General features: G+C 46.0%; 5 protein-coding genes and 1 non-coding gene across 12 annotated transcripts; 2 read left to right on the forward strand and 4 right to left on the reverse strand.

Moving 5' to 3' along the window:
- Positions 1-77: 77 nt before the first annotated feature.
- On the reverse strand, positions 78-14,611 carry LOC117142251 (chitin synthase chs-2). 7 transcript variants are annotated; one of them, XM_033306111.1, is made up of 11 exons: positions 14,519-14,611; positions 7,615-7,808; positions 6,928-7,171; positions 5,618-6,847; positions 5,297-5,567; positions 3,311-5,241; positions 2,348-2,524; positions 1,497-1,697; positions 1,076-1,441; positions 910-1,011; positions 78-792 (listed from the first exon to the last, which is right to left on the reverse strand). In XM_033306111.1, exons 2-11 carry the CDS (start codon positions 7,755-7,757, stop codon positions 613-615), a joined length of 4,845 nt encoding a protein of 1,614 aa, XP_033162002.1. In that variant the 5' UTR covers positions 7,758-7,808; positions 14,519-14,611; the 3' UTR covers positions 78-612. The 7 variants fall into 7 exon arrangements, with proteins under 7 accessions (XP_033162002.1, XP_033162000.1, XP_033161998.1 ...); XM_033306109.1 differs by lacking the exon at positions 2,348-2,524 and adding an exon at positions 2,656-2,832; XM_033306104.1 differs by lacking the exon at positions 2,348-2,524 and adding an exon at positions 2,656-2,832 and having other exon boundaries at positions 613-795.
- LOC117142253 lies at positions 8,538-9,524 on the reverse strand. The gene has a single exon (XM_033306112.1). It carries the CDS (start codon positions 9,447-9,449, stop codon positions 8,616-8,618), a length of 834 nt encoding a protein of 277 aa, XP_033162003.1. The 5' UTR covers positions 9,450-9,524; the 3' UTR covers positions 8,538-8,615.
- On the forward strand, positions 10,083-10,155 carry Trnar-ucg. Its single transcript has one exon. It is a non-coding gene; the product is annotated as a tRNA-Arg (tRNA).
- Positions 14,612-15,712: 1,101 nt separating the features above from the next.
- LOC117144333 (ubiquitin domain-containing protein 1) lies at positions 15,713-19,012 on the forward strand. Its single transcript, XM_033309445.1, has 5 exons — positions 15,713-15,896; positions 16,024-16,186; positions 16,270-16,519; positions 17,321-17,561; positions 17,782-19,012. The coding sequence occupies exons 2-5, from the start codon at positions 16,102-16,104 to the stop codon at positions 17,953-17,955; spliced, it is 750 nt and encodes a 249-aa protein (XP_033165336.1). The 5' UTR covers positions 15,713-15,896; positions 16,024-16,101; the 3' UTR covers positions 17,956-19,012.
- Positions 19,013-19,388: 376 nt separating this feature from the next.
- LOC117144332 (odorant receptor 83a) lies at positions 19,389-21,026 on the reverse strand. The gene is made up of 4 exons (XM_033309444.1): positions 20,410-21,026; positions 20,153-20,352; positions 19,557-20,097; positions 19,389-19,481 (listed from the first exon to the last, which is right to left on the reverse strand). Exons 1-4 carry the CDS (start codon positions 20,968-20,970, stop codon positions 19,422-19,424), a joined length of 1,362 nt encoding a protein of 453 aa, XP_033165335.1. The 5' UTR covers positions 20,971-21,026; the 3' UTR covers positions 19,389-19,421.
- A 1,211-nt stretch (positions 21,027-22,237) lies between these two features.
- Positions 22,238-25,746, reverse strand: LOC117145108 (alpha-tocopherol transfer protein-like). The gene is made up of 3 exons (XM_033310628.1): positions 25,636-25,746; positions 23,176-23,480; positions 22,238-23,112 (listed from the first exon to the last, which is right to left on the reverse strand). Exons 2-3 carry the CDS (start codon positions 23,478-23,480, stop codon positions 22,491-22,493), a joined length of 927 nt encoding a protein of 308 aa, XP_033166519.1. The 5' UTR covers positions 25,636-25,746; the 3' UTR covers positions 22,238-22,490.
- Between the last annotated feature and the right edge of the window lie 401 nt (positions 25,747-26,147).

Below are 26,147 nucleotides of genomic sequence, written 5' to 3' on the forward strand. Positions count from 1 at the left end.
GTCTCCACTGGGTTCGGATGTAGCTCATCCTTGGATAACCCAAGTTTGATGAGAGTGAGAAATATCGACACAATGCCTTCTGTTTGATGCTTCCATTTATTTCTTGTTTCAAAACTTTTTCAATCCATCAAATCATCAGTGATTATTTATTTAAAAAGAACTAACCTCGATATTTCGAGTGCATAAATAGGCCACTGCGAATCAGCTCCACGTTGAGTATTTTGTGTCAGCATGCACTGGCCGCGTGTCCCGAAGGATCCACGCGGGTATTGACTTAAAGATAACCTAACAAATGATAGTATAGTACATCGCATGAATGTTGCTGCCACAGTGGGCGATCTGCCACCCACTTATCGGCACACATCGGCACTGGCAGTGTGATTAGCTAAGCATAATGTTCGTTGTGTCGCCAGGATGCCTAATGAACGACCTGATCCAGAGTGTCCTGGCTCTCTCTCGCGTCCCTATATATACTATACAACACAATCCCTCCTGACTACAACTCTAGGTATTGGCTTAGTCTTACGTTTAGGCAGTTTATGGAAAGAGGCGGAATTCGTTAACAAGTTCTCTAGGTCTAACTTAGCACTACGTCTAGGATGGGCGGGTCCTTCACAGGCGACCTGTGCCATTACCACCGCCGCCGTTGGTGTTCTGGCCCCAGGAGACCTGGTGGTGCGGGTGGGTATGGGGATTCCTGGTGGTCAGCCGCAGGGAGTTGCCGTCGCCGTCCTCGTCGATCACGTGCTCGTAACCCTGGTTGATAGTGCCGCCCCCATTCGAGCCGTAAATCTGCTGCAAGGGTAATCGGAATACGACGTAACATGAGTATATCAAATGGATGGAACATTAAGTGTGAAATATTTCCATTACAGTACACATATTTTATGATTAAAAATCGGACTTTACCTCTGCAGCACCACCGTTCACATTGAATACATCCTTGATGCTGATTCCAGCATTCGAGACGCGTCCGCTCCGCTGATTCGGCAGAGCTCCATTGTTGTTGATCTTCATATAAGGATTGATTATTACCCTGTCTCTAACATTTCTCAAAAAGATTTTCTAATCTTACCGGTGCCCCAGTGGTGATCCCGTACTCGTTCTTCGCTCCCAGAGTTTGCATCGCGGACTTCCGCCTTTCGGCCATCACCGAATTCTTGCGCACCTCCAGTGCCCGGATGGTCTCCGCCCGCATTGTGAGGCGGCGGGTGAGAATGGGCGTGGCCGGATTGTTCTCCGCATCGGCGGTGAGTTTTAGGAAGCGCTTCTTGAACGCCACATCCAGGGTGCCGATCTGGCGACGTGGCTGTCGCGCCTTCTCCAGATTTTGAATGGTCTTCCGCCTGGCTATGCGGTCTGGCCCGGAACCGGAGTCATTGTCGTAGTCGCCATCGATTCCCTGCAGCCTCTGCAAGTTCTTGACGATCTCCACAGCATGCTGAAGAAAAGTGTAAGTTTATTATTTGTATTAATGTCAACTGCGGGCCAACTACTTTATCTATTAGTTGATCCTGTGTCAGATCCTCGGACTTCTTCTTGCAGAAGTTGAGTTCAGTCGAGGCCAGGATGTGCGAAATGGTTCCGAATCGATGGAACAGCATGGCCGTGAACTGGATTATCAAAATAAGGGCAAAGAAGAACACGAACACCAGTCCGATGGGCTCCAGCTGAAGGTACTCCTTGGAGATGTGCACCTATGGGGGATGTGAAATACGATTAGCGGGGCCCTGAAGGAGTTGCTTTTGGGTTAGTGACACTGAACGATTTGGGCTTGGATAATGGCTGATCTTGATACCAGTAGTCGGTGATTGTGGCATGTTGAGGTTGAGGTGTGATACCATTTGGGAGGTAGGTTATATGTCGGGTTTGGTTTTATTTATATATTTATTGAACACATTGATGTCGGAGGAACAATGAACATGCTGGCCGCACCTCTGGCCCTTGTGTACAGAACTGTGATTACTCAGAGGGGGATACTTAAGTATGTGGCTTACAGTTTAACGTGTTGTCATTTTAGGGCTAACTGTTAGAACCGCGAAAATGCCAAGATGTTGTTCTGTTGTTTTTACATGATGTATTCGTATGATAAACAGCCTGAACCATTAGGATGGGGCTAACAAGGTAAACGGGAGTACCGAGAACAAAGAACATCATTAGCTGTTTGGTGATGTGACATGTTGGACATGTTGGACATGTTGGGTAGTAAACATTTAGAGAAAGTGAAACGGAGGAGGACAGGCAGGAAGTTAGAGGACCCCTCCGGAGGTTTAGGGTAAGACAAAACCACTATGACAGCACAGTTGTGGTAGTACTATATAACATCGAGAAAAGCTTGTGTATAAACCTCGGATGTCTCTTCGATATAGGTAATGTTGGTTTTGACGCCCAACGGCCAAATAATGTGTAGCTTGTCCTTGTTCAGTTGCAACAAGAAGACAATCAAAACGAACAGGGCGTTGGCCATGAAAAACGCAAAGACCGACTTGTTTCGCAGCTCAATCAGGTCGGAGGCAATGCGGGCCTTCATTTCGATTCAGTTCGGATTCAGTTCGGATTCAGTTCGGATTCAGATTCAGATTCAGATCGTGGCGCCAAAGAAAGAAATATACCAAAAAAAGAGTTGTGTTAGTTCGGCGTGAAAGCGGCAATTACCTCCTGGGTGGACTCGTCGTAGGTGATGTTCGTCCGCACTCCGAAGGGCCACTTCACGTGGATGTTGTCCTTGTTCAGCTGCAGCAGGAACACGATCAGCACGAACAGCGCGTTGATCATGAAGAACGCGAACACCGACGAGTCGCGCAGCTCCTTGAGATCCTTGGCTATGCGGGCCTACAAGAGCGTTATCCGATCCGGCGATGGGGGTTAAGTTATGTTCGGTTTTTTTCGGGATGAGGGCTTTTCCGGGGAAAATACTCACAGCGAACCATAAGGCTGGCTTCGGCGGGCCGAAGTTTAAGTACTCTACCATACTACATATCTATATGGATCCAGTTGACTAGATCTACTAAGCGTTTATTATCTAGACATTAAGTGTATAATCTAACTCAGTCTAATCTGAATCAATCTAATTGTCAATAATAATTTAAGACTTTGCTTTTAAGCAAATTTAAGTCATATTTAGTAAGGTAGATTTGTGATCTGGATAATTGATAAATTTATCAAATTTATCTTACTGTGCTATGCTATCTTTGACGTTAGTGAACGAAGTTGGAAAACTGACTTTAGCTAGATATAGATAGATATTATATACTTTCAACATAAATTAACAACAAAGTATGTTAAGTTTAAGATTAATAGCATATATTACCTGCTCCACGGGATCATTGTCGATGGGGTAGAGATACTGGTCGATGAGATCCTTCCAGAACTGGATCTCGGTGCTGGAGAGGAAGTCGACCTCGCCCTTGCGCACATCCGGGTCTTCGATCCAGTAGGGATTGGTTAGAAAGTCTCGCTCCTGCTTTGGCTCCGCCGAAGTGTCTGAGTCCGACTCGTCCGATTCATCGCCTGACTTCTCCGCCACCGAGGTCAGCAGGTGGTGATCCTTGGAGCCACTGGATGTGGTTCTCCTCCTGCCATGTCGGGAGGCATGGTGACCGTGGGGATCCACAGCACTCTCTATGGTGTCCATTCGATGTTTGATCGTATCCAGCGATTCGGCGATGGAGGTCAGCTGCTGCTTCTCGTCGGATGTTTTTCCGTGGGTGCAGAATATGCAGCGGAAGAGTCCAGCGAGGGAGAACTCCACGGAGCCCTCCTCGTCGCCATTGTCCCCGATTCCACTCTGAAGGAAGCTCAGCATGCTCTTCTGCTTCACCCTCTTCTTGGCCTCCTCGGCGGCCTTCTTCTCCGCCTCCAGTTCCTTCTTGGTCTTCTTAGCCACCACCTCGCGAGTGCCCCAGGAGACGACGTTCAGGTTGATGATCGAGTACAAGATGAGCAGCAGGTACATGGACGGGATGGACAGCAAATAGATTAGGCCGCATGTAATGCACCAGAACTCTTGTGGATGCAAACATGCGGCTATGAAGAATGAGCCCACCATGGATATCAGGAAAATGGCCGAAGGGGAGCCTATTCCGTCCTCTCCCAACTGCAAGGCCGTACCTACTATCACAGCCATCATGATCAGGGCATATGCCGTCGAAAGGACTTGGGCCACGAACAACTGGATGTTCGATTTGCAGGTGAAGCAGATAAACATGAAGGCCAGGATCGGCACTATGTTGTAGTGGAAGGAGGTCCAGTTGTCGATGCGGAAGGCTGCCACGAAAGCACCCACCAACATAAGGAAAATGGTTCCGGGTCCCAGGATGGTGCCGCCCATCAACATCATCTGGTAGAAGATGTACAGCAGCGAAATGTTGTCATTGATCTTGATCGTGCGCTTCGCATCCGCCAGCAGATCCATGATGTTGGCTATGGTCGAGGGCACCCATCTGCGCCGCTGGTTGTAGAACTCATTGAATCCCTCGGGACAATGGGTGTACGCATCACTGGCAGCCGAGTACTCCACGCGGTATCCCCTCTGGAGGAGCAATGTGCACAACCACCGATCCTCGCCCTGATCGTACTGAACGTAGTGACGAGCCTCATCCGACCGCGTCGTGTATTTCTTCATCACATTGTCATCCATGAGGGCCTTGCCTCTGAACAGGGAGAAGCATCCAGGTGAACAGAGCACGCAGCCAATCATGTGCTCCGTGGCCTTTTGCAGCCAATGACCGATGGCGTACTCGAACAGCTGGTACCACACCATGGGTCCCGATCCCACGGGATGAATGCGACCGCAGGCGGCACCCAGGTTCTTGTTCTTCTTCATCAGATCCACCAGTAGGGTCACCGCATTGGGCTTGAAGTCAATGTCTCCGTCCAGGGTCAGAAGGTAGGTGTTCTCCGCAATCGCATCCTTGCGATCCACCGAAATGGGCAGCTCCATTAGGCGATGTCCCAACAGGTAGTACATGTACATGACCTGAGACCAACGTTTCCTGTGACGAATACGGTCCTTGTCCTTTAAGTGCGTAATGAACTTGGTCTTTCCCGGAAGGGTCCACACCAGGCGGCCTCCGTACGGAGTGGGATACTTCTTGGGCGGACGCAGTCTGATCGTGGTCTGATGTATTTCGGAAGCAGCCTCGTCCATGGTGGCTATTAGGAGCTTGACGAATCGATTGCACTGGATATCATCGTCGCTGTGATCGGAGATTTCGAAGGCATCATCGAAGAAGATGTGGGCTGCAAAAAGAATTGTTGGTGATTGACCTCCAACTGGATAATCTATCTTACTCACTCTCAAATTCGTAATAGTCCGGATCGAGAACCCTCAGATACTTTTGAGCCACGCGACGAGCACACTGGTCCTCGTCCATTCGCATGATACTCTTCAAGAACTCTATCATCTCGTCCTTCGTCTCATGCCACATGGTCGCGCAGGAGTAGATTCGTGTGATGTTGTCGGAGGACTTAATCGATGGCTTGTTGGGTGCCGAGGAGCGATCCGTGTGCACAGAAATGGTCTCGTAGTACTCATCACCCTTTTCCTTTTCGATCTCCGAGAGATCCTGTAAAAGAGAAGTTAGGTATCGTTCAAGATTCCATGTCGAACACTTACCTCTGTTTTCACATCTGCCTGGTCATCGCGCCTTCGGTTGAGGGCCATCGACTGATCGATTAGTAGAGAGGAGTACATGGGCTGGACAAACAGCTTCTCGGTGGTGGCCAAACGCTCGCACTTCGGCGTCCAGATGTGCAGTGCTATCCAGGTCTGACTGAGCAGCCAAAGGATCCAGGCCCACGCCATTTGCTCGGTGACAAAGTTGTTGAACCGGAAGTTCGAGGGGCTCGTAAAGAACAGGTAGTCCGGAATGGTGTCATGGAAGAAGCAGGGATCGTCGATCCGGATTCCACAGGCTGCGATCAGGAACGTTACAGAGAGCGGAACAGTTAGACTGACGGGAAACGCGTAGCTGAATCCCTGTATGAGGATCTTGCAGGCGAACTTTCCGAAGATGTAGCACAAGTAGGCGCCGAAAATCTGAAGGAGCAGCACATACACCACCGTATTGTAGGCGGCATCCACATCCACGGTGTCAATGTTGGCCGATTCCAGGGTATCTGGAAGTACACCGCCCAGTCCCGCTGGCAGTTCGTAGACTATGATCTTGTGGGGTCCAAAGGCATCTCCGTACATGGCAAACAGATTGCCGGGCTCCTCGCCTTGCGCCCAGTAGATGAGCAGTGTGACGGTGAAGAAAAGCAGGATCTTCCAGATGGATAGGAATATGTGGCAGAAGTAGCGAGTGTACTTCATCTCCTCCTTGATGCGACCCAGAGCTCGAACCAGGCCGAGCGGGGACTGTGGCGACACGTAGTTCTCCCACCAGCCGCACGAGATCATGACACAGGCCACCGGGATGACCCACAGCTCCCGGCGGTTCTCCAGCAGCGGCCAGATCACCAGGCCCGTCACCTGGGCCGCCACCGCCGCCAGGTCGATGATCACCTTCACGAACCGCTTGCCCTCCTTGGAGGTGCGCGACAGGAGGCCGAAGATGCCCGGCACCACGCACAGGCAGTTGGTCAGCATGGCGCCCTGGATGGCGTCGATCTGGGGCAGAACAACGAACATCAGCAGGGCCATGCCCACGGCACTCAGGCTCTCCATCAGCCAGACGAATAGGAAGTGGCCCGTCTTCGGCACCTTGAAGGTCTTGAAGAAGCAGATGCGGGCGGAACGGATCAGGGCTCCGATCTCGGGAAGGGCGTAGGCTATGAGCAGCGCCCAGATCCAAGCCACTCGCTCCTCCTCCGGGAGTCGCACCACGAAGCTTTTGTCACGACCCTTGGGAAAATACATAAATAAAGTAAGTGTTTTGTTGTACTTCTGATAGATACTCGTTTAGATGGATGTAGTGCTCTTACCAAGTCTTTGTTGCAGTACTCCATCTTCTTATCCTTGCGCACCTGCGAGGTCATGAAGAGCATTGTGCCCTTGGCGATGACGCCGCCGGTTAAAACTATGATAAACGTAATCACATAGGCGAAGATCTTCAAGATCTTCACGGTTAATTCTAAGCACTCCTGATTCGCCGTCGATCCGGTCTCAATCTTGATTGGCGGATCCCGGAAGACATCCCAACCCTTCGTCTCTTGTATGGTGCGTTGGCTGAAAGTAGAATGAGGTTTTATTAAGTGTTCTGTTAGTAATTAGAACTAAGAATGGCGTTGGCTACAAACCGATCTATTCTAAAACCAACTGCTCAAAGTGACAGTAAAAATTTAAAAAGTAATTATCAAATGAAACAACGGAATTCAGGAAATAAAAGAAATCTTGAAAAAAGTTGTACTACAACATAAAAGAAACCCGATCAGATCACATAGCACTGCATTTGCATTGCTCATTCGACTGGATGATCTCGACTTCCGGCACTTTATAGACCCGACTCCGCCCCGCTCCGAACCAAAAGTGATTGTGAGGCAATAGCGGTCGCAGCTGGTTTAATGACAGCTTTCTGGCTGATACGCGCTCGTTTTTGTTGTCTTTCGCGGCAGTTGGCCACCGCTATACACATGGGGGAAACTCATACTTGATCCGGTGAAGAGACCTACCTGCCGCCGTAGATGTCGTGGGTGAGGGGCGAACTCTCGTCGTCGGTGAAGTTGTTGTCATCGCTGTCGCCGTGCTCCCCGGCGGTTCCCGCTCCGGCTCCTTGGCCCGGAGGGGCCATCGGGCGATGCCGCATCGCAGACATCTCCCACGGTTGGTGCTAGCCCCAATCCTGGAGTGGGTGGCCAATGATCGGCTGCAAAAAGAGAAGAGAGGAGGGAAGAGGGGTAAGTAATTTAGCCCAGGCTGCGATTGTTCGATAATCCGGTTTTAATGGACTAGTAATTTATGGCCATGGAACTTGGCTCCCAAGGACAGGCGTCCTTTGACTCCGCCCTTAGACCGGTTTGAGTGCATACCTTCAAGTTCCAAGATGGACCTTGAACGCTTCTGTTACATGAATACTGAAAGAATTCGATGATTTCGAAACATATGGTTCCCAACAATAAAGTCGCAGTCTAAAGTATGGATTGTGTAAAATGACAAACAGATGGGATATCGCTAATTTGAAATTGGACCAGTTTTATACATGTACTTCTTTTCAGTGTAGACTGATTTTAGTGACTCATGGCTTGGGCATCTCTGCGATTAAATTTACATGATTGCAGAGCTTCGTGCGCTTCTGGATTTTCCCCATCAACTTTTCACTTTCACTTCTGTAACTTTCGGCATGGAGTTATTTAAGAAATGGCTGGAGCTCCGCAAGTCGCATGCTCCAGCCGAGACTCGGATTCGCATCACTTGTTCCACATGTGGCACGGAACTGAGACCGATGTTGCCTGGGTCTTCTCTTTTTATGGTAATTAGGTACGATTACTTTGAATTGCCGTCGCAGTTTGCAGCACTTCTCGTATTGTTCTGCCAATGGAGGCCTTGTACCAGATTCCCGTCCGATCGCAATATTTATGGTTAGAGGCAAACCAGAGACGTTCGTCAGTTGGTATATTGGAGGCGATAGAAAGATTTAGCATATTAAAATTGGCAAATCAAAATAACTTGGATCTTAAAATTCGACTACATCCGGAAAATCGTAGAATACGTCAGAAGAACTCGGCGACACTTGAGCAGATACATCGTTGTTGACCGCCACCAATCGGTTTTGTTTGCCCGGAGAAGATTCTTCAATTTGGTGAGGTTCACGATAGGATTCAAAGGCTTGCTGCAATCCGAATCGCTTGGACAGATTTCCAGGCGTTATGCACGCAATGGCCCCCGTGATCGACCCCTTGGGCAGAGATCCTCCACTTTGTCGTTGCCTACTTCGAATATCATGCTCGTTCTTGCGGCTCGTAGTTTTCTTTGGAGCTTTGTCGCTCTCGAGAGGATTGCTCTTTCGTGATTTGCTGGACCTGCTGGACTGAACGCCCCCGAGCTGCGCGGCAAGAGGATGACACCGCTTAAAGCGGGTGTCCAGACTGAGATTCACCACCAAGGCGGATCTCACCGCCTCGTACTTCCGACGCAGGGCCTCCATTTGCTGGATGAGCTGCCGCTCCCCCGGATTTACGGGCCGCTTGGAGGTAGCCTTGCGTAGCCGCTTTGTGATCTCCACCTCCGACATGAAGCACTTGACCAGCCGCTTTATCAGCGTTTTGAATTGCTGATCGCTGAAGGGACGACGATCGACCTGGACCACGCGGAAAGTGGCGTTCTCCACCTGATCCGGATCGATCTGACCCCTTATCATCAGTGGCGGCAGCTGGACGCCCCGACTGCTGGACAGCTGGGAGCTGCTCAGCTGGGTGACCTCGAAGGTGGGTGCTACTGCTTGTGTCCCCTTCGCAGTGCCACCAGCCATGGATTTTTTGAATAGAGTGGCTGAATTCCCGGCTAGCATGATGTATCAGGAAATTTGGAGCCCCTTATTGCATTGCTGTGCTACACGGAATCTAAACAGTCGACTTGACAAATTTTACAAAGCTGAAAGTTTGACGGGAAAAACCAGAAAGCAGACTAACGAAAAGATATCCTTTGTGATTTCTATTTTTCTATAATGTATATATTTGGTTTTAAGGGTTATAGAAGTGGACGGTATTGTTTAGGCAATGTAATAAAAATTCAATTTTGTATTAAACCCTCTGGCGAATCAACGCTAGTTTGTTTGTAACAATCAAATTCAAGTTGGATAAAGAAAGTGGTTTAATATGGATATTAATAAAATGAGAGGACAGCTTGTTAATGGATGGATTTTGAGATTTAGTAATGTTATTTCCAAATCACAACCAGCTGATGTGGGATGCTGTGTACTACATATGGTCCTTGTGGAGGATTCTGCGCACAAGGACTGGGACTCTCCACTCCCCCGCAAAAGGACGAACGCACAATTTTGAAGCTTATGCCGGCAAGGGTGGTTTTTACTGCCACATCCTGGGAGGTGGAGGTGTCAGGATGCGAAAGTGTGGTGAAAGTGTGTCCTGGGAGTGCTCATTTTGAGCTTTATAGGGCAGGGACAAACGTGACGTTTCAACCGGACCGTGTGGCCTAAAGGATAAGGCGTCGGACTTCGAATCCGAAGATTGCAGGTTCGAGTCCTGTCACGGTCGATTTACCGGCTAAATGCATTTTTTGCATCAAGTCGGTTGTTTAAACTTCTTTAGTTACTAATCTTGCATGGTTTGCGTACTCAGAAACTCATCTTGTGTGTTTTGAAACACAATAAAAACCAGTTTCTCTCGACTCTTTGGCAACGCAAAATGCAAAATCAATTAGGTATGGGAAAAAAAGCAACTGACCAACCTAAAATGATTGGAACGACCACTGGCAATGAATATCCAGCAGATATCTTGTCTTCTTCAAGTCTTCTAAATATCAAATGTCCACTAGAGGTGATTTCTTGAGCCAGTTAAACTTGTGAATTAGCTCTAATACGTGCCATTCAATCCGTAAGCTGAGTTATTTGGTTGAAGCTGAGCAATACAGTGGCTTAAATGTTAGTTAAACGTATCAGCTTAGCTATATGCTTGTCAATATATCTTTATTTCTCCTAATGAACATTTTTTTTTTAAACATATTGGAGCTTGGATAAAAACCCGTGCCATTAAGCTATTTAACTGGCTGATTTAGAAACATAATAACAATATGTTTCATTCGAGATTAGCAAATGTAATTTATCAAAAACTTGTGAATGATGGCGTCCATTCAGCAGAGCTCGCTAGTCCAAAAAGAGTAAGCCTATAAGTCGTAAGAAACATGTGTGTAAGTCCCCGAAAGACTTGAACCTAGTTGACCCTAGACAGCCTCAACATTGGAGTACTTTTACCCACACACGAAACGTGCTCCCCATACCAAATATGACCCAAGTGGAGGAACATACGAATTACCAATCCCAATCCCATTAGGCATTCAAGTCGAGTCCACGCATAGGGCCAGAAGATCGGGCGCAGAAAGGATTACTGAGTTTCAGAGCCGCGGAGAAGTAGACATTCTCGTATATTCTCGTTTGCTGCCGATCTCCGATAGCCAACCGGTCGGACAGGAAGGCAAACTGGAGCGGGCCAACTGGAGGTCTTTGGGGGCGTGGGCCGACTTTTTTGTGTTGCCCACCGAAGTAGACAATGGGACACAGCTGCAGGCGTTGGGCGATTTAATAATTTTTGTCTGTTGTAATAACCACATTAGCGACTGGTGGCGTACGCGGTATGGAAAGGGGGCAAGGGTTGGTAATGGTGGGCGGCGGGAGAGAAGCGAAGTGAATGCCTATTGGACCAAACATCAAAGGCACTACAGGCGGAAAAATTGTTTCAAATTATTTAATTGCTTTAACAACATTTGGCATTCCATGGAAAAAGGGGTAATGCTGAAATACACTGATAGAGAAGACGTAGAAAATGCAAAGATTTCAAATTTAATAAAACTATTTTCACTATGATTCACAGTGATGTGAAAAAACCTTGAATTTGTGGCTTAAAAGATGTGCAAATTAAACATAGTAAATATTTTTAAAAATATTCCATTCATTTTGCAGTTTTTCGTTCTACTTGTGTATCTTTGATCCTGTCATCAAGGTCATATAGGTCTAAAAGGCTTCAAGCGTATGCTTGAATCCATTAAACAACTAAGGATTAGCGTTAAAAACTCGGCCATAAACTAATCTTTCTGTGCACAGATAAGGCTATGTATCCGTTGGAATGTTTTGGTCTTGCTGCTCAGCTTAGTCAGAAGCCGCCAAAGAAGGCGAACAATTAAAAGCTGCGCTGCGCGGAAAGGCAGCCAGAAAGACAGAAGCAGAAAAAAGTGAAAGTCAGATACTTGTAAAAATGCTATAGAAATAAGCGAACACAATCTATGCGATACTGGTGCTCAGATACCGGAGTGGTTCAGACACACAAGCCCGAGTTGCTGCTGCTTGGAGTGGCGCACAAATTGATTGCTACACTTAAGCCAGCTAGTCAAAACGGGAACGCGGCAACCGAAGCGGCCACGCCAACCAGCTGCCTACTGCCTACTGCTATTGCCGATCGCCGATCACTGGTTGCTGATTGCCGGACAACCAGTTTTCGGCGGACAACAGGAAAGCCAGCGAGCTGCGGCCAAGAAATATGCGCCAATATGACTGAAATAGCAGCCATTATGCGAAAAATTGCAGGCGAACCAAGCCGGAACGAACGGCGGGTGAATTGGTGGTGACATGGCCAAGACGGGGCAAGTTTTGGAGTGGCGATCCGGGGAGGGGCAACCATGGGTGTGTGGGTTCAATGCGCAGTGGTCAGCTGGCTGGGATTGGCTCAAGTCGAGTTACTCAAGCCATCGATTTATGCTTGCCACGACGGAGAGCCACAATTGCTTGAAGGTTGCCTGCAATCCGATTGCAGGAATACCAGTTGCTATCGACCCGGGTGATTCATGGCTGCGGATGCCAGACGATCCATCTTGGAGCTGCACCTAGCAGCTAGCACCCAGCTCGAAAGATCGCCAATCGAGCTTGGGAGAGCTTACTCCGCAGATTTGAGCACTGGATAATTTGTAAAGTTTTGGTTATCACATTTTCATTGTTTAACAATTTGCAATTAACATTGAGCCGATAATAAATGCTAAGTTTGAATGATAAAAAATATTCGAAACTATTGAAAGTTTCAAGTTTCAAATATTTTCCAACAAACCGTCAATATTTATTTATAAGGTTTCTTAAATCACATTCCAGATACATACATTTACTTATTTATGTACATATATATTTGGTCAGCTCATTTAATTTACAGTTCTTTCACCTTTTGGTATCCTGTTTGTCTGTAAACTGTTTTACCGTTGCATTCTTGCACATATAAAAAACTTTTTCGACTCGGAGTGAATCACTCTGATTTTGGTGAATTCATTTTCTACCCAACTTTGACTTAATCAATTAAAAGTCATTCAATTGCAGAAAACTTGACTGTTTTCAATAATGATGTATAAGAGTGAAACGTGGGAAATGAGTCACAGAAGAGCTTAATATTTGGATTTTACGTAATGAGTGAGTTGAATCGGAACTGGCACTTCATTTTTGGGTTTTTCTTTTCTTTTGGTTTCTCTGCAGACCTGCGAATGATTTGTCTTTTGTTCGGGCTTTAATTTGAGGGACCATTGATGGGTTTATTTTGGGGTTTTGGAAGACTTATCCATTCACCGATGAGTTGTCATGTTTAATGACACACTTTTTTTGGTCTTAAGCTTGGAGAACTTTGTACCTTTGAATTTAAAGAAAGATAAGTTCAAGAAAAGTTATAGCCCGCTCAATGCAAAAACGTTCTTTTAAAGATTTACGACAAGTTTAAAAAACAATTCCAATAAACCGCTTTAGCATTGACTTTGAAGTTGTTGAGCTGGCTTACCTCTTCAATTGAATACTCCAAACAACAGTTACCTGCTACATTGAGAGAAAACAAATAAACATTGATTATTTGCAGAGGCTTTTGTTTGGCAGCGCGCCACTGGAAGAATGTGAGCGAAATTTAAATGAGCACGCTACAGGAGAAGAATCGAGAGAAGAGACCTCGAGACTGGAGCCTTGAAGACAGAATCTCGAAGACTGAGCGCATCTCGCTGGAAATGCCAAGTGGATGAGTGGACGTACTCCGTGGAGCCAGGTGAAAACCTTCGCCAGGTGACCTTTCCCGCAGGTAATTCCCTGTGAAAGCCTCCAAAAAACCACTGCGCAGCCCAGAAATCTTGGCACTGACTCTCCTCTGCTGACTAATTTAATCATAATTTATAGAACAAGTTGCTGAGATTTGGGTGTGTTGCTTTATTTCGGCGAACGGGTTTTCTGATCCGCAAACAACGCAAATTGTTTCCAGCTCCGCCGAAATGCTAAGTAGCCAGATTGGATGCAACCTGTAAAAAGCAAAAGTGTTGCTAACAAAACCCGTTAGCAGCAGAAGCAGCCGCAGAAGAAGAAAAAAATGAAAAGCGAGAGGCTGGCAGCGGAATAGAAAGAGATCCGTAACTTTCACATGCAGATACGTACATATGTATGTATATATGTATGTCTTTGAACGAGTGTGCTTTTTTGGTATGAGAATTATACCGTTGCTTTCTGGCGATCGGATGACGGCGATGAAATGGCACAATGGAAAAGTCAACCCAATGAGCGATTGTCTTCCGCAGAAGGCGAGAGTGAGCCACTTGGCCAGGTGAAGGTGTCTCCGATTTTTTTGGCTACAAGAACCGTCGAATTCCACACATAGGCACTTTTCACACGCGCATTAGGGACTTGGCCACCTTCCTTTCTCTTCCTTTTCTGCTAGCGTATTCGCCTGCGTGGCCCACTGATTTGACAACTTAATTTCGTATTTGATTTCTTTTCATTAACTTTTTCTCTTTGCCCGTGTGTTGGTAGTTTTTGCTGTTGCTGCACTAAACTTTTGGCCCAAACACACACACACACGCTCGCATTTGGCCACACACAGACACACGCATGCGCGCACGTACCGTTTTGTAAGACGTTTCTCTCTCTTTTTCGCCGTCGTCCGCGCAGCTCTTTTCGGGTTCGTTGTCTTCGCCAAACTGAATTGAAGTCTTTCGTTTTTGCCACTGGAAGCGACCGCTGCCGACGTCGCAGTCGCTGCGCTGTCGCTGGAAGTGAATTTTTATGAGCTCTTAAGCTTGTTATTCTGTTTTGTCACCAAAGCCGCCTGTTTTTTCCCGTTTCGGTAGCGGGTTCTCGAAATAATTGCGCATTTGCTAGTGCATATCCTTACTCGTAAAAAGAAGAGAAAGTTTATGTAGAAAGTAAATGCTTTATTGGAAAAACATCAAACGGAAAATGGAATTTTTTTTAATTTGAGTTAACCATAGAAATGTAATATATACATATATATAGATATATTATAAATATTTTAAAAATTCGATTCAACAATGTTTTTCTCTCGAGTTATCAACAACTTTTTCTGCAGTTTATACACTCCTTCCCACACTGCATGTGTGTTGGATTTTAGTTTGCATGTTTTTATTTCTTTTGTTTTTGCGACAACTTTGCTCGAGGTCGTCTGGTTTTTTTTTTTAGCTCTTAGCCGCTTTCTGCAGGCGTCTTTTATTAAAGCTACTCCTATATATATTCCGATCGAAGAGCGAAAGATCTCAGAGTGCTCTGCAGCTGGAAGCACTGGACGACTACATTCAGTTGCATTTACCGTTGTTGTTGGCTGGAAAGCCGTTTAGAGCATGCGCAGCATCGGAGGACCTTAAAGCGGCTGGAACGACTTGCTTTTGGCTCGGAAAATATATTCTTCTGATGTCTTGTATTTGATTTTTAACCTTGTTGAACTGAATTATTATTGTTGTACTGTCTTGAATTATTTGTAGTTCACAGGTGTGTAAACTTTTTTAAACTCCAAGATATCGACTGATTACTTAATATCGACAAGACCACTTATCGAGAAAATACCATTTAAAATAAACTTGATAATATACTAGAGCATTACAATGGTATCTTTAAATATAGACTGCCAATTAATTATAAAAGAACGGAATATTCAAATTAAAAATTTTCAACGCCATTAAAGCGGAAATATATCGATAACAATATCGATATTTATATTTTATCCAAATGAGGGTAAATACCAAAAACCTATTATATCCGGTATATTGGAGACAACTTCATGTTGTATTTTAGTGCCATTTGCCGGCGGTGCGAGATATTTTGTCGTTGTGGCTGCGGTCACACTGGTCGTGTGCATAAAATAAAAGGCAGAGGGCAATTTAAGTAACAATAATAGAAATAAGCAGCCGACCGACCGATAACTGAGTCCCAAAATAAGGCGCACCTAGTATAGACAAGCAGGCAAACAAGGCGGCTGTGCGGGCGGAGGTGAGTATCGGATAATGTCCGACTCCGAGAAACCCAGATTCCGACCTTCCGGAACTGGCGTACGAACGTGACCCTCCGATGAGTGCATGTACACTATGTGTCATGTATATATGTCGTTTGCCCGTAGATCCTTCTTACCTGAGCTGAGCTGAACGGAGCGGAGTGGATTGGAGTGCGGAGCAGTGCAGAGCAGCTGAGCGTGACAATGGGCGCCTGTGTGTGTCGCATGAACCCCGACAACGAGACGATGAGCGTCTCCTCGGCGAGCATCTCGCGTCCGGCCAGTGCAGGTGAGTGGCCTTCGATATACGCATTGACACCTTCTATATAGCAATAGACAATATCTCATGTTCCTCCCTCTCACCCCGTGCAGGCATTGCCATGGGTGCGGCGCGCAAGAATCGACCGCTCTGCCACGAGACGATCCGGTGGCGGTCCGACGTGCCACTGACCGAGGGTCAGCTGCGGTCCAAGCGGGACGAGTTTTGGGATACGGCGCCGGCCTTCGACGGTCGCAAAGAGATCTGGGATGCGCTGCGGGCGGCCACCACCGCGGCCGAGGGTCTTGACTTTCAAATGGCGCAGGCCATCCTGGACGGGGCTAACGTGTCGGTTCCCAATGGGTGAGTTGCTCCAAACAAATCTGACCCATGGACAAATAGATATTTCTTAGGTCATGTAGTAATTAATCTATAGACTGGGGTAATTGACATACGCGTACCAAGAATTTGTACTACAAGCTCGATAGTTTCTAATGCGAGTTGCCTCATTGGCCAGAAAATCAATAATGTATACAGTGATTTCACATGGCCATAACTCCATTAATGCATGACAGCGATTTGCAAGAGTCCTTTGCCGGACACCACAGGGGTATCATAAATTAGTGATGAGCCGCGTCATGAGAATCAGAAACGGAACAGAAATACGAAGTACGCACTATTCAAATGATGGTTATATTGATTCAAAATGAATGTTATATTATTATATTAAAAAGGATTCCCTGCGGATTATTTATTTAACGTGCTTCCATTATCTAATTCCACGTTAATTATTTAGTACTTCCTGCATAGAGTATTTGAACCGTCGACCCCGCGACTGAACTTCCTCGCGCTAACGTTTTTATTATACATCGATTTTTGACTGACACTCTGGCACTCGCCTCGGACTGGAGACCACATTTATTTAAAAGCAGTGCTGACCTTTCCACCACTTTCGGCATTGCATGCATGCAGCAGTGTCCTTGAAGAGGGTTCCCTACGTAATTCCGCCATTATCTACTCCCTTATCAGACTTGGCCCACTTGGCATTAAATCATTAGCATTAGGCTCCATTGAGCGAATAGTTTTCGGGCTGGGTGGGGATTTCCGATAAGATAATGATAGTAGGCCCACCTGGTTACTGATCACTGTTGTTGTTTTCCACAGCTACCTTACAGAATGCTACGATGAGCTGGGAACCCAGTACAAAGTGCCCATTTACTGTCTGTCATATCCCATAAATATCGTAAAGGAGGAGAACGGGCGCGACTCGCCTGCCGAATACTCTGAGCCCGTGGATGGCGGCACCGAGATCTTCTTGAAGCTGCGCATATCATCGACCATGACTGATGTTAAACTACCCGTTTACTCCAAGGACACCGTGGGGCAGTGCAAGAAAAAGCTTCAGGTGAGTCCAGCCATTTATCGATTACCACTAATATACAAATGTTCCATACTTGTTGAGTACAACTATTGTGCTTGTAACGAAAAAATCGATGCAGTTACAGAACAAACTATTTTTGTGATGGAGGGGATCTAATCTATAGGCTCATGAATAAAATTATCAAAAAATATTTGTTTTAATGTGCAGTAACTAGCAGTAATATTAATATACTTCAACTTTTCAGGCCGCCGAGGGTGTCGACGCCTGCTGCCAGCGTTGGTTTTACAGCGGCAAACTCCTGGGCGACAAGGTGCCAATCGACGAGTGCAGCATACACCAGGGATATGTGGTGCAGGTGATTGTCAACACGGAGCACTACAACCACGACAACAGCACGAGTACAGCGCACGCCAGCTAGCGGCGCAGTCTACTCCCACTAGTCAACAGCATCAGCATCAGCAAGGAGCCACGGCAGCAGCCGCAGGATCAGCATCAGCAGCAGCAACAACTTTTGGCCAAAGCGGGCAACGGCATCCGGCGGAGGAGGATTGTTACATACTCAGTTCATGGCACAAGGAACCATAAGGGGAATGTACAGAAAATAGCAGAGCATCAACGGGTACAACAGCAACAGCATACTCATAGCATTTATCAAAACAAGCAACAATTGCAAATTGTTGCCCTGTCTGCCTTGTTGCTGTTGCTTTTGTTGTGGCTGCTCGCCTTGTTATGCTTTGTTTAATATGTCTATATATAAAATGTAAAACAAAAGATCGAAACCGAGTCGCTGAGAAAGGGAAATCGGAATGGGGAATAAGAATAAGAATGTGAGAATGAGAATGAGATACATAAATCATAAACTTACATATATTTTTTTGATGATAATTACATGATAAAACAACTGATTTAGGCAGTGCAGAAGATATATACATGTCAACTGTATATGAAAGCAGATATATAGCGAACAGTAACCAAGATCTTCTTGGCCACTTGTCTATTGAAAACTGTAGGTGTGTACATTTTGATAAAAACCAACATAGAAGGCCTCTATTAACTAATTGTAAGCAAGTGCTTGAGCATTTGCCCGATGTATATGTAATGTAAAAATAAACGAGAAACGTAGTATTTGGCCGCAATAGAAAGCATGCAACAAACCATTTTTGATACTGTACAAAATGCCAAGCACAAAACTATGAGAATGCGAATCATAATTGTGACAAAACGCAGAGAACACACGGATCGTTAAGCAAATTACTTGCTCAAATGTAGTTAACAAGAATGAAGGGAACACATCGTGAGGAGGGAGGGCAGTGAATGCGAGGTAGGGAGTTGGAGAGTTAACCCAAGTACCTTATAAATGTATATGATTTAATTTGCGTTTAGAGTCAATAACTTATCTCTGATGCACATGAATTTCTTGTATAATTTTTTAAATAAATTCGGATCGTTTCCAGTGCGCCAGCATACAGCATTTACTTCGGCGGTATGTAAAATGTGGGTTCCACATTAATAACTATAATAATACGAGCACTGGATAAGTAAGTGCTAATGTGTTTTACTTCAAACGCTTTTTTTCACGACTTTGATATATTGAATTTATAATTGTTATAATAAATTAGCCAATTATTAAGTAATCCGATTTCTTTTGCATTATATAATCCAAAATATGCGTTATTTAAACATTTCTCAATAGCGTACTTTTAAAATGTCTATGCTATTCCGTATTTCTGTAACACACTGTGCGAAAGTGCAATGCCAAAGTTGAAATAAATATTGATGGGGGCAAATAAAAAAGAACAATAGAATACTGCGCGAATCATTTTCAATGATTCTATTGAAACCCATCATTATTTCACTAATCTTATGAAAACCCGTAGTCTATTTTTATTCTCGTGAATCCATCTTTTGCAGCAAGGTGAGAAACGAGAAGGCAGTAGTAATAGTCTTAAGCAAAATAAAGAAAATACACATATTTTTAGTTTAATTGTGATTTAACTCTATGTAAGGAAGGATACCCACCCCTCTGAAACGATCCACGTTTAGATTGCTTATTTTTCCGGCCGTAAGCTGGAACTGCCTGCGGGAATTCAGCATGAAGAACATGTAATCGCTGCGAACCTCCTTCAAATGTCGCTGCCAAGGACTTCGCCAAAGGGCTTCACCACACCGTTGGCTGTTCTGGAAAACGATGTCCGCGAAGTAGCAGATGATGAAGAGCTCGTAAAGAACCAGGAGCAGGTACTGGCCCAAGGAGACCATTCGCATGAAAGAGTTAGCCGTGGTGCTCTTCGTGGAGACGAAGGCCACCAGGCACATGAGGAAGGTGACTTCGCCAATCTTCACAAACCATATGGGACTGTAGAAACGCTCAATTTTCTTCAGTGCCGCCACTATGTAGCGGTGGTGCTGAATGCACCGCACAAAAGACAGCCTGAATGCGGAGGAGAAGTCCATTGAGCTCCCAACTTTCAGAAGTTCTTGCAAAGGAGTCTCCTCCTCCACGGAGTAGGCATATTGACCTGGCTCGGCATCGGCCGCAGATTGCTCAGCCTGCAATTGACTGCAAGCACAGATGTTAGGCGTTAAATGAATTCAAATTCACATACTTAAATTACTTAATTTCCGCCATATTGGCTCCCATAAGGACATAGCTGCTGGCCAATACATTCTTGAGACTGCAAAAGAGGACATCGTACTGCCCTGATATCAGCACACAAAGCACCATATGCAGGCCACTGGAGGAGGCGAAGGATGCGGCCACTTGGATCTGTCCCATTGCCTGGAGGAGGAACACTACCTCATAGACACCGGGTTGCTGAAAATGGTGCAGTGATAAGCATTTCTCGTTCATATGTTTATAGAGAGAACTCACCGTATAGTCGAAGGGATACCAGCAGGCGAGAGGAAGACTCCCATCCCGGTAGGCAATGGGAAGAGCCAGCCAGAAAATGGTGCCTACGTAGCAGCAGTACACATATGTTTTGATCAATAGCTTGGACATCCGATAGGATCCCGCCATTGTGACGAAGCTGAATCCCACAGCCGAACGTGGCTCGTACTCATCATTGATTTTGGACAGAATGGCATTCAGCAAGCCAGTTCTGAACCTCCGAAAGTAGAGCTTCATCGCTATGGTCCACAGATAAATAATGGTTTGTATCAAGCAGTTCACGAAGAAGTCCAGGTCGCCTTGCCCATAGTTTATGTAGATGGTGCAGATGTACAGACCCGCTATGTGCACCGATACGAAGTAGTTAAAGAATTCGTAGGCCAAGTCACAGACTCGCACCAGGTCGGCCAGGACTCCAGATCCCTTCACATAGTAACCGAAGGGATACATGGCCGCTATACACATGGTTTGCCTCACAAATACGAACAGGTCGCGACGCTTGGAGTCGTCCTTAATCCTTTCTTCCTTGGTTGTGCTCTTCATTGTGACCAAGAATATTACTTAGATCTAAGGCTTTTGTCTAACCCTTTTATGGGTTTTTGTGTTTCATGACTAAATTTCTATAAACTGTTCAATTATATGTTCACAACTTAGTAAACTTTAAATTACATGTTGCAGCAAGCACCAAGAAAAATATATTTTTATTCTGATAATATGAATAAATGATAAGCTTGGTTGGTAAAACTTTTGTTTAAATAAGAATACTCCAAAGGAATTGTTAATAATTTAAGCGGCCAAGTTTATGCTTTGATATTCCGACTTTTATTTTACAAATAAACTAAATATACAGACATACCCATGAAATCATCCTTTCCTTTTCACTTACAAAACATGAGTGCTTGGTAACGGCTTCATGGATTTTGGCCAGAGCAGTTGGCTCAGTTGGCCAACGGAAATGTGCTGTAAGTTTTGCACAGTTTGGCAACTGGGCTCTACGAGTCATAACGCCACTTACCCACCCAGCCATTCAGACAGACGGGTTCTGTGCAATCCGCCAGCCGACGGGCCATCAATTCCAAATAAACCCAGCCGTCGAGGAAGGAAAGCGCTTCCCATTGAAGCCCAGTTGACCATGTCCGAGGAGTCGTGACTGCGATATGTTGGCAGCACTTGATTTCGTACGCTGAAATGCGCACGCAACAATGGACGGACGGAACCAATATGTCGGAGGAATAAGTCAGCCGGGAGGAATCCGTCCTGGGCCCTCCATCCTCCCACTGAACACTGCCACATACTTGCCTCTCCGTTGATCAATGTGCATGTTGCACAAAGTGGCGACATGCGACGACTGAAATATATGGGTGGCACACGCCATCAGGCATCGCCATCGAGTCCTGGTCCTCGCCCTCATCCCTCGCTCCTCGGTCATTATTTTAATGGGACGTTCGTGGAGCAGGGCTTTCATCCTTTGGCATCCATTGCTCAACTACTTCGTTGCATGGTGAACATATGGGGGACCGTTTCCCTGATTAATTTATTCCTTAATTTGATGTATTCCCATTTTCTATGTATTTTAAACGGCGTTCGAAATATGTGTTTATTAAAGAGGATTTAAGAGACGTCTTCCTGTTTTCTTAAATAATTGTGGAAGTCAAGACTCAAGGATTCTATTTCTTTTTTTTGAGAGGGCATATTTGCCAACTATTGAAACTTTTACTTATACTCAATAACTCAACATCATACCACCTAAGATGTGAATAATCCATTGTAGATAAAGTAATTTCACCCAGAATTTAACCACAATAAAACCGCAATTCGAAGTTATTTATTCATTCCTTAATACGCTGGTTCTTTATTATTGTAATTACTGCAATGTACTGGTGATATAAGATAGATTAACAATGGGTTCTGGCGAAAGAATGAAGCAACTAAGCAAGGGTCATGCACACGAGCTTGGACTAATCAAATGAGCGGCTGATATAAACGGTTAGACAAGCTGGGATGAGGTCACAGGATCTGGATCTTGGATGATGAATCCTGACTCCTGGCGGCTCCTTTCGACCCTAGTCGATGTTCAGCTGCCGGAAGGTGCCCTCCATGCCGAAGAGGTCGTCGCTGGTCTTGGGTGCGCCGGGGCGCAGGGACTCGTTGGCCTTCTTGTCCTCCTGGTCCTTGAACCACTGGGTGTTGTCGATCAGCTTCTGCTTCCACCACTGGTTCAGCTCGACGACGCCGCCGGCCTTGCCGCCGTACTCGTTGGGCAGGAGGTCGCGGGGCACCACCTTGTAGAGGCTCTCCACGTCGTTGTGGAAGGTGATGCGGCTGCGGATCTTCTCCTTCACGAACGGCTTGACAAAGTTGAAGATGGTGTCCACCAGCGGCGAGATGTTGATCACATGCACCTCCTTCACCTTCACCGGATACGCCTCTTGCACGGCGATCAGGAACTTCTTCACCACGGTGGGCGAGAACTTGGCGAAGTGGGCGGCGCTGGCCACCGACGCGTCCAGGATGAAGATGTCGCCGGCGATGCCGACGCTCTCCTCCGCCAGGCGCACGTCCCCGATCATCAGGGCCACCTTCATGGCGTCCAGGATGTGGTGGGGCTGGAAGTCGCAATCGATGCCCCGGATGAACGTGATGCGGCGTCCATTGGGCGTGATCCCCGGGAGAGTGGGGCAGTGCCTGTAATCAGATATCATTGCTTCTAGCGAAAGTCATGATAATTGCTGTCTGCGGTATACTCACACATAGTCCAGTACAATGTTGAGTTCCTCCCGATTGATGTCCCGGTTGGAGAAGAACTCCGGCACCGCGTTGCGCATGGTGTAGTACATGTCCAGCTTCTTCTTCACCTTCTCCAGGCTGAACTTGCAGCCGCGCAGGAAGGTCGTGAGGCGCATGTCGTCCATGTCCTTGGGCAGGTGCGGCTGCGTCTCCAGCCACTCGCGGATCAGCTTGATGTCGCGCTCAATGTCTGCGGGGTCCTCCGGCTCGCGCAGCTCCTCGCGGATGCTCACGCGCTGGTCGGGTGTGGGGTGTAGCATCATCATCTGCAGGAAGGTAATGTGTTATGGGTATTTCTACATGATACTCAAATTCAAATATTCAGTACAACTTTTAATGCAAACGTATCTAAAAAGTTGTTCATAAAAACGTTTCAATCTTCGACTACAAAGCCGAATTTCGTTAGCATGTATTGAAAACTTAAACGTTTCTGTCTATTGGGTCATGCCCAGTGATTTAAGAAAAGATAAAAAGATAATGACAATGAAATTGCAACCCCCCATTCTTCGCTGGCCCTTTCGACACACTTTTTAATAAGCCATTCGCAATGAGCAGATATTTTTGACATTTTAATTGCGCGCTTTCAAAACGTCGGATTTTCGTGGTCTTGCGGTCACACGTCAGTGCCCGGGGATTCATTAGCATGGGCTGTGGCCAAATATGCATTACTTGGGGCCCGCCCCTTAACCCCAAATAGACATATACTCGCAGTACTTGCCTAACTTAAACGTTTGCGTAATGTCCAAAACAAAATCAGCTGACATCGACCCCAAAATTTCGAGTTTAGCCATCTGCCTGGCCTTTTGTGGGGACATGTACTATGTATATTCGTGAATACCGCGCGGAATGAGCAATGAAAATGTAAGTTTATGCAAATAGAGAAAAGTGACTTGGAGGCAGTCGTGGTCTCTATGGTCTCCAAATGGTTATACAGTATATTTTGGCCCAAACCCGGCTGCCTTGTTTGCGTCCACTGGGGCATACTCAGCTTTTTGCTCAGCTTGTTTGTTTACTATTTACTTACTTCTTTTTTAAACCTTTCCTAGTGATGCGTAAACGTGAGGTAACTGACATTTAAAGTGTGGACGAATGTCTGAATCGGTCCACTTTGGAAAATGGCACAGAATGTTCCACTGCAAGCAATGGGCTATGGGGCTATTTTGAATCCAAACTTGCAACACCGCCGCACACCGAGCTCATTGGGGTCAATTGCAGCTGGCGGAGGAAAGGCTAGCGAAGAGCTGGCGGGGATTCGATTGGCGTCCGTGTGCTGCACATGCCGCAACCAGCTGGAAATGCAACCGCAGCGGCTGCTGCAGTTGCAACCTGCAACCTGTTAGAATTGCAATTACCAGCGCTGGATTGGACGAGGCTCGACCACACTCAAATTGCTGTGTGTGCACACTCGTATGGTTTTCCTCAGATTTTTTTTATATTTTTGTTGCTTTGTTGCGCTAATGGCCGCTGCGGCTATTGCAAATGTTTCTTCTGGTTGCACCTCTATTGCAAATATTGCGAAAAGCTGCAGCAAAACAAAACAGCGCGAAATAGAGTGATTCGAAAATCCAGCGACCAAGTCGCCAGAAAAATGGCCAAAAACGGGTTTCATAAACGTATCTTTCTGTTTTTCGGTCGTTTGGCATCAGCTAAAGTGCTTTCGGTTTCTTCCCCTTTAGGCCTTTGTCTTCTGCTCCTCATCTCGGCCTAAAGTATGTCATTACAATAGTTCTGCTTGCCTGTTTGTTCAGCAATGTGATTTTTTTTAATTTCAGAGATGAGCTCTAAGTGCTCAAAACAAATTGTTATAGAACTATATTTTGGCATTAGACCATATGAGACAATTAAGTATGATGACCAGGCATTACAGGTCGACTTTATGACGAAGAGTGTCTTGCACTAGTTCTAAATCATGTAATTATTATAAGTATAGGTATAGTTAAAGGGAATCAGCTGTACTTGATAAACATGTGCACTTATGAAGAATATAGAACACCGTGTTAAGAGGATGAACGTAACCAAATTCGAATCACTAATCTAATCACTTCTATCACTTCTGTTTACTTTATTCTATGCTAAGCAAACCGCATTAATTATTCCAGAATTACTCTCCGATCAATGAACTCTGTTTCGTGAGGAATCCACCCCGAAATTATTTTAATCAAACATTGTTCTTCATTGTTCGCTGCCATTCAAATTGAGTTATTCGCACAATTTCAAGTGAAGTTATTGTCTCATTGTCAAATTGATTGCCCGTCGTTGGATCACAGAAATCCTCAACTTCTTTTGTCTGTCTGGAATGCAACACATGATTTGCACACTTTATCGTGAATATTTCGGCGCACTAATTTAAATTCCGGCAGTGTCCCACGAATTGTGAGCTTAGCATGGGCGCAGAGGTGCATATCGGAGGGGAATGCTCACCTTGGTTAGAATGAGATGATTAGTTGGTCAGAGGTAATCCTTTGGGCAGTGTATCCAACGGACAACGCGGCGTATGATCAATAGCACACAACCGAAGCGCTCAAGACGATAACAGAAACTGAATGTCTGCAAACACGTTTCGAACCACTTAAATACCCGCCGACTCCGAAAACGAAGAGATCCGAAGACCGACGACCGCTCTTCGGGAAACGCGATGAAAGAAAACCGAAAGCCGTAAAACAGATCATGCCATGAAAATCGGTCAAAAAGAAAAATGCACGCGCCGGCTCCTCGGAGGGGGAGGAAGGGGGTTGGCGGAAAGGAAGTCGGCTGGCCATTTGCGCAAGATGGGTTCAATGAGCGGCGCGGTCTAACCACGCTCCACTGCAGACAAGCCAGATATACATAGATACTATTCCCGCTGGGCATTGCCAGAAAAGAGTATCAAAGGAGTACCAAACGCCTGACCCCTAATCTGCTGATTAGTTAGTTGTTGTCCCTAGTCTTTTGCT

Source organism: Drosophila mauritiana, chromosome 3R (assembly GCF_004382145.1).
Source record: "Drosophila mauritiana strain mau12 chromosome 3R, ASM438214v1, whole genome shotgun sequence".
Classification (NCBI taxonomy): Eukaryota; Metazoa; Arthropoda; class Insecta; order Diptera; family Drosophilidae; genus Drosophila; species Drosophila mauritiana.

Coding starts and splice junctions, on each gene's coding strand:
- LOC117142251 (XM_033306107.1), bottom strand. CDS start 7,757: ATGTCTGCGATGCGGCATCGCCCGATGGCCCCTCCGGGCCAAGGAGCC. Junction 1,698..2,655: donor ACGACGAGTCCACCCAGGAG/GTAATTGCCGCT, acceptor CATCCCCCATAG/GTGCACATCTCCAAGGAGTA. Junction 796..909: donor TGAACGGTGGTGCTGCAGAG/GTAAAGTCCGAT, acceptor TTACCCTTGCAG/CAGATTTACGGCTCGAATGG.
- LOC117142253 (XM_033306112.1), bottom strand. CDS start 9,449: ATGCTAGCCGGGAATTCAGCCACTCTATTCAAAAAATCCATGGCTGGT.
- LOC117144333 (XM_033309445.1), top strand. CDS start 16,102: ATGGGCGCCTGTGTGTGTCGCATGAACCCCGACAACGAGACGATGAGC. Junction 16,520..17,320: donor AACGTGTCGGTTCCCAATGG/GTGAGTTGCTCC, acceptor TGTTTTCCACAG/CTACCTTACAGAATGCTACG. Junction 17,562..17,781: donor AGTGCAAGAAAAAGCTTCAG/GTGAGTCCAGCC, acceptor TCAACTTTTCAG/GCCGCCGAGGGTGTCGACGC.
- LOC117144332 (XM_033309444.1), bottom strand. CDS start 20,970: ATGAAGAGCACAACCAAGGAAGAAAGGATTAAGGACGACTCCAAGCGT. Junction 20,098..20,152: donor GCCAATATGGCGGAAATTAA/GTAATTTAAGTA, acceptor CTGTGCTTGCAG/TCAATTGCAGGCTGAGCAAT. Junction 19,482..19,556: donor ACGTGGATCGTTTCAGAGGG/GTGGGTATCCTT, acceptor ATTTTGCTTAAG/ACTATTACTACTGCCTTCTC.
- LOC117145108 (XM_033310628.1), bottom strand. CDS start 23,480: ATGATGATGCTACACCCCACACCCGACCAGCGCGTGAGCATCCGCGAG. Junction 23,113..23,175: donor AACATTGTACTGGACTATGT/GTGAGTATACCG, acceptor ATCTGATTACAG/GCACTGCCCCACTCTCCCGG.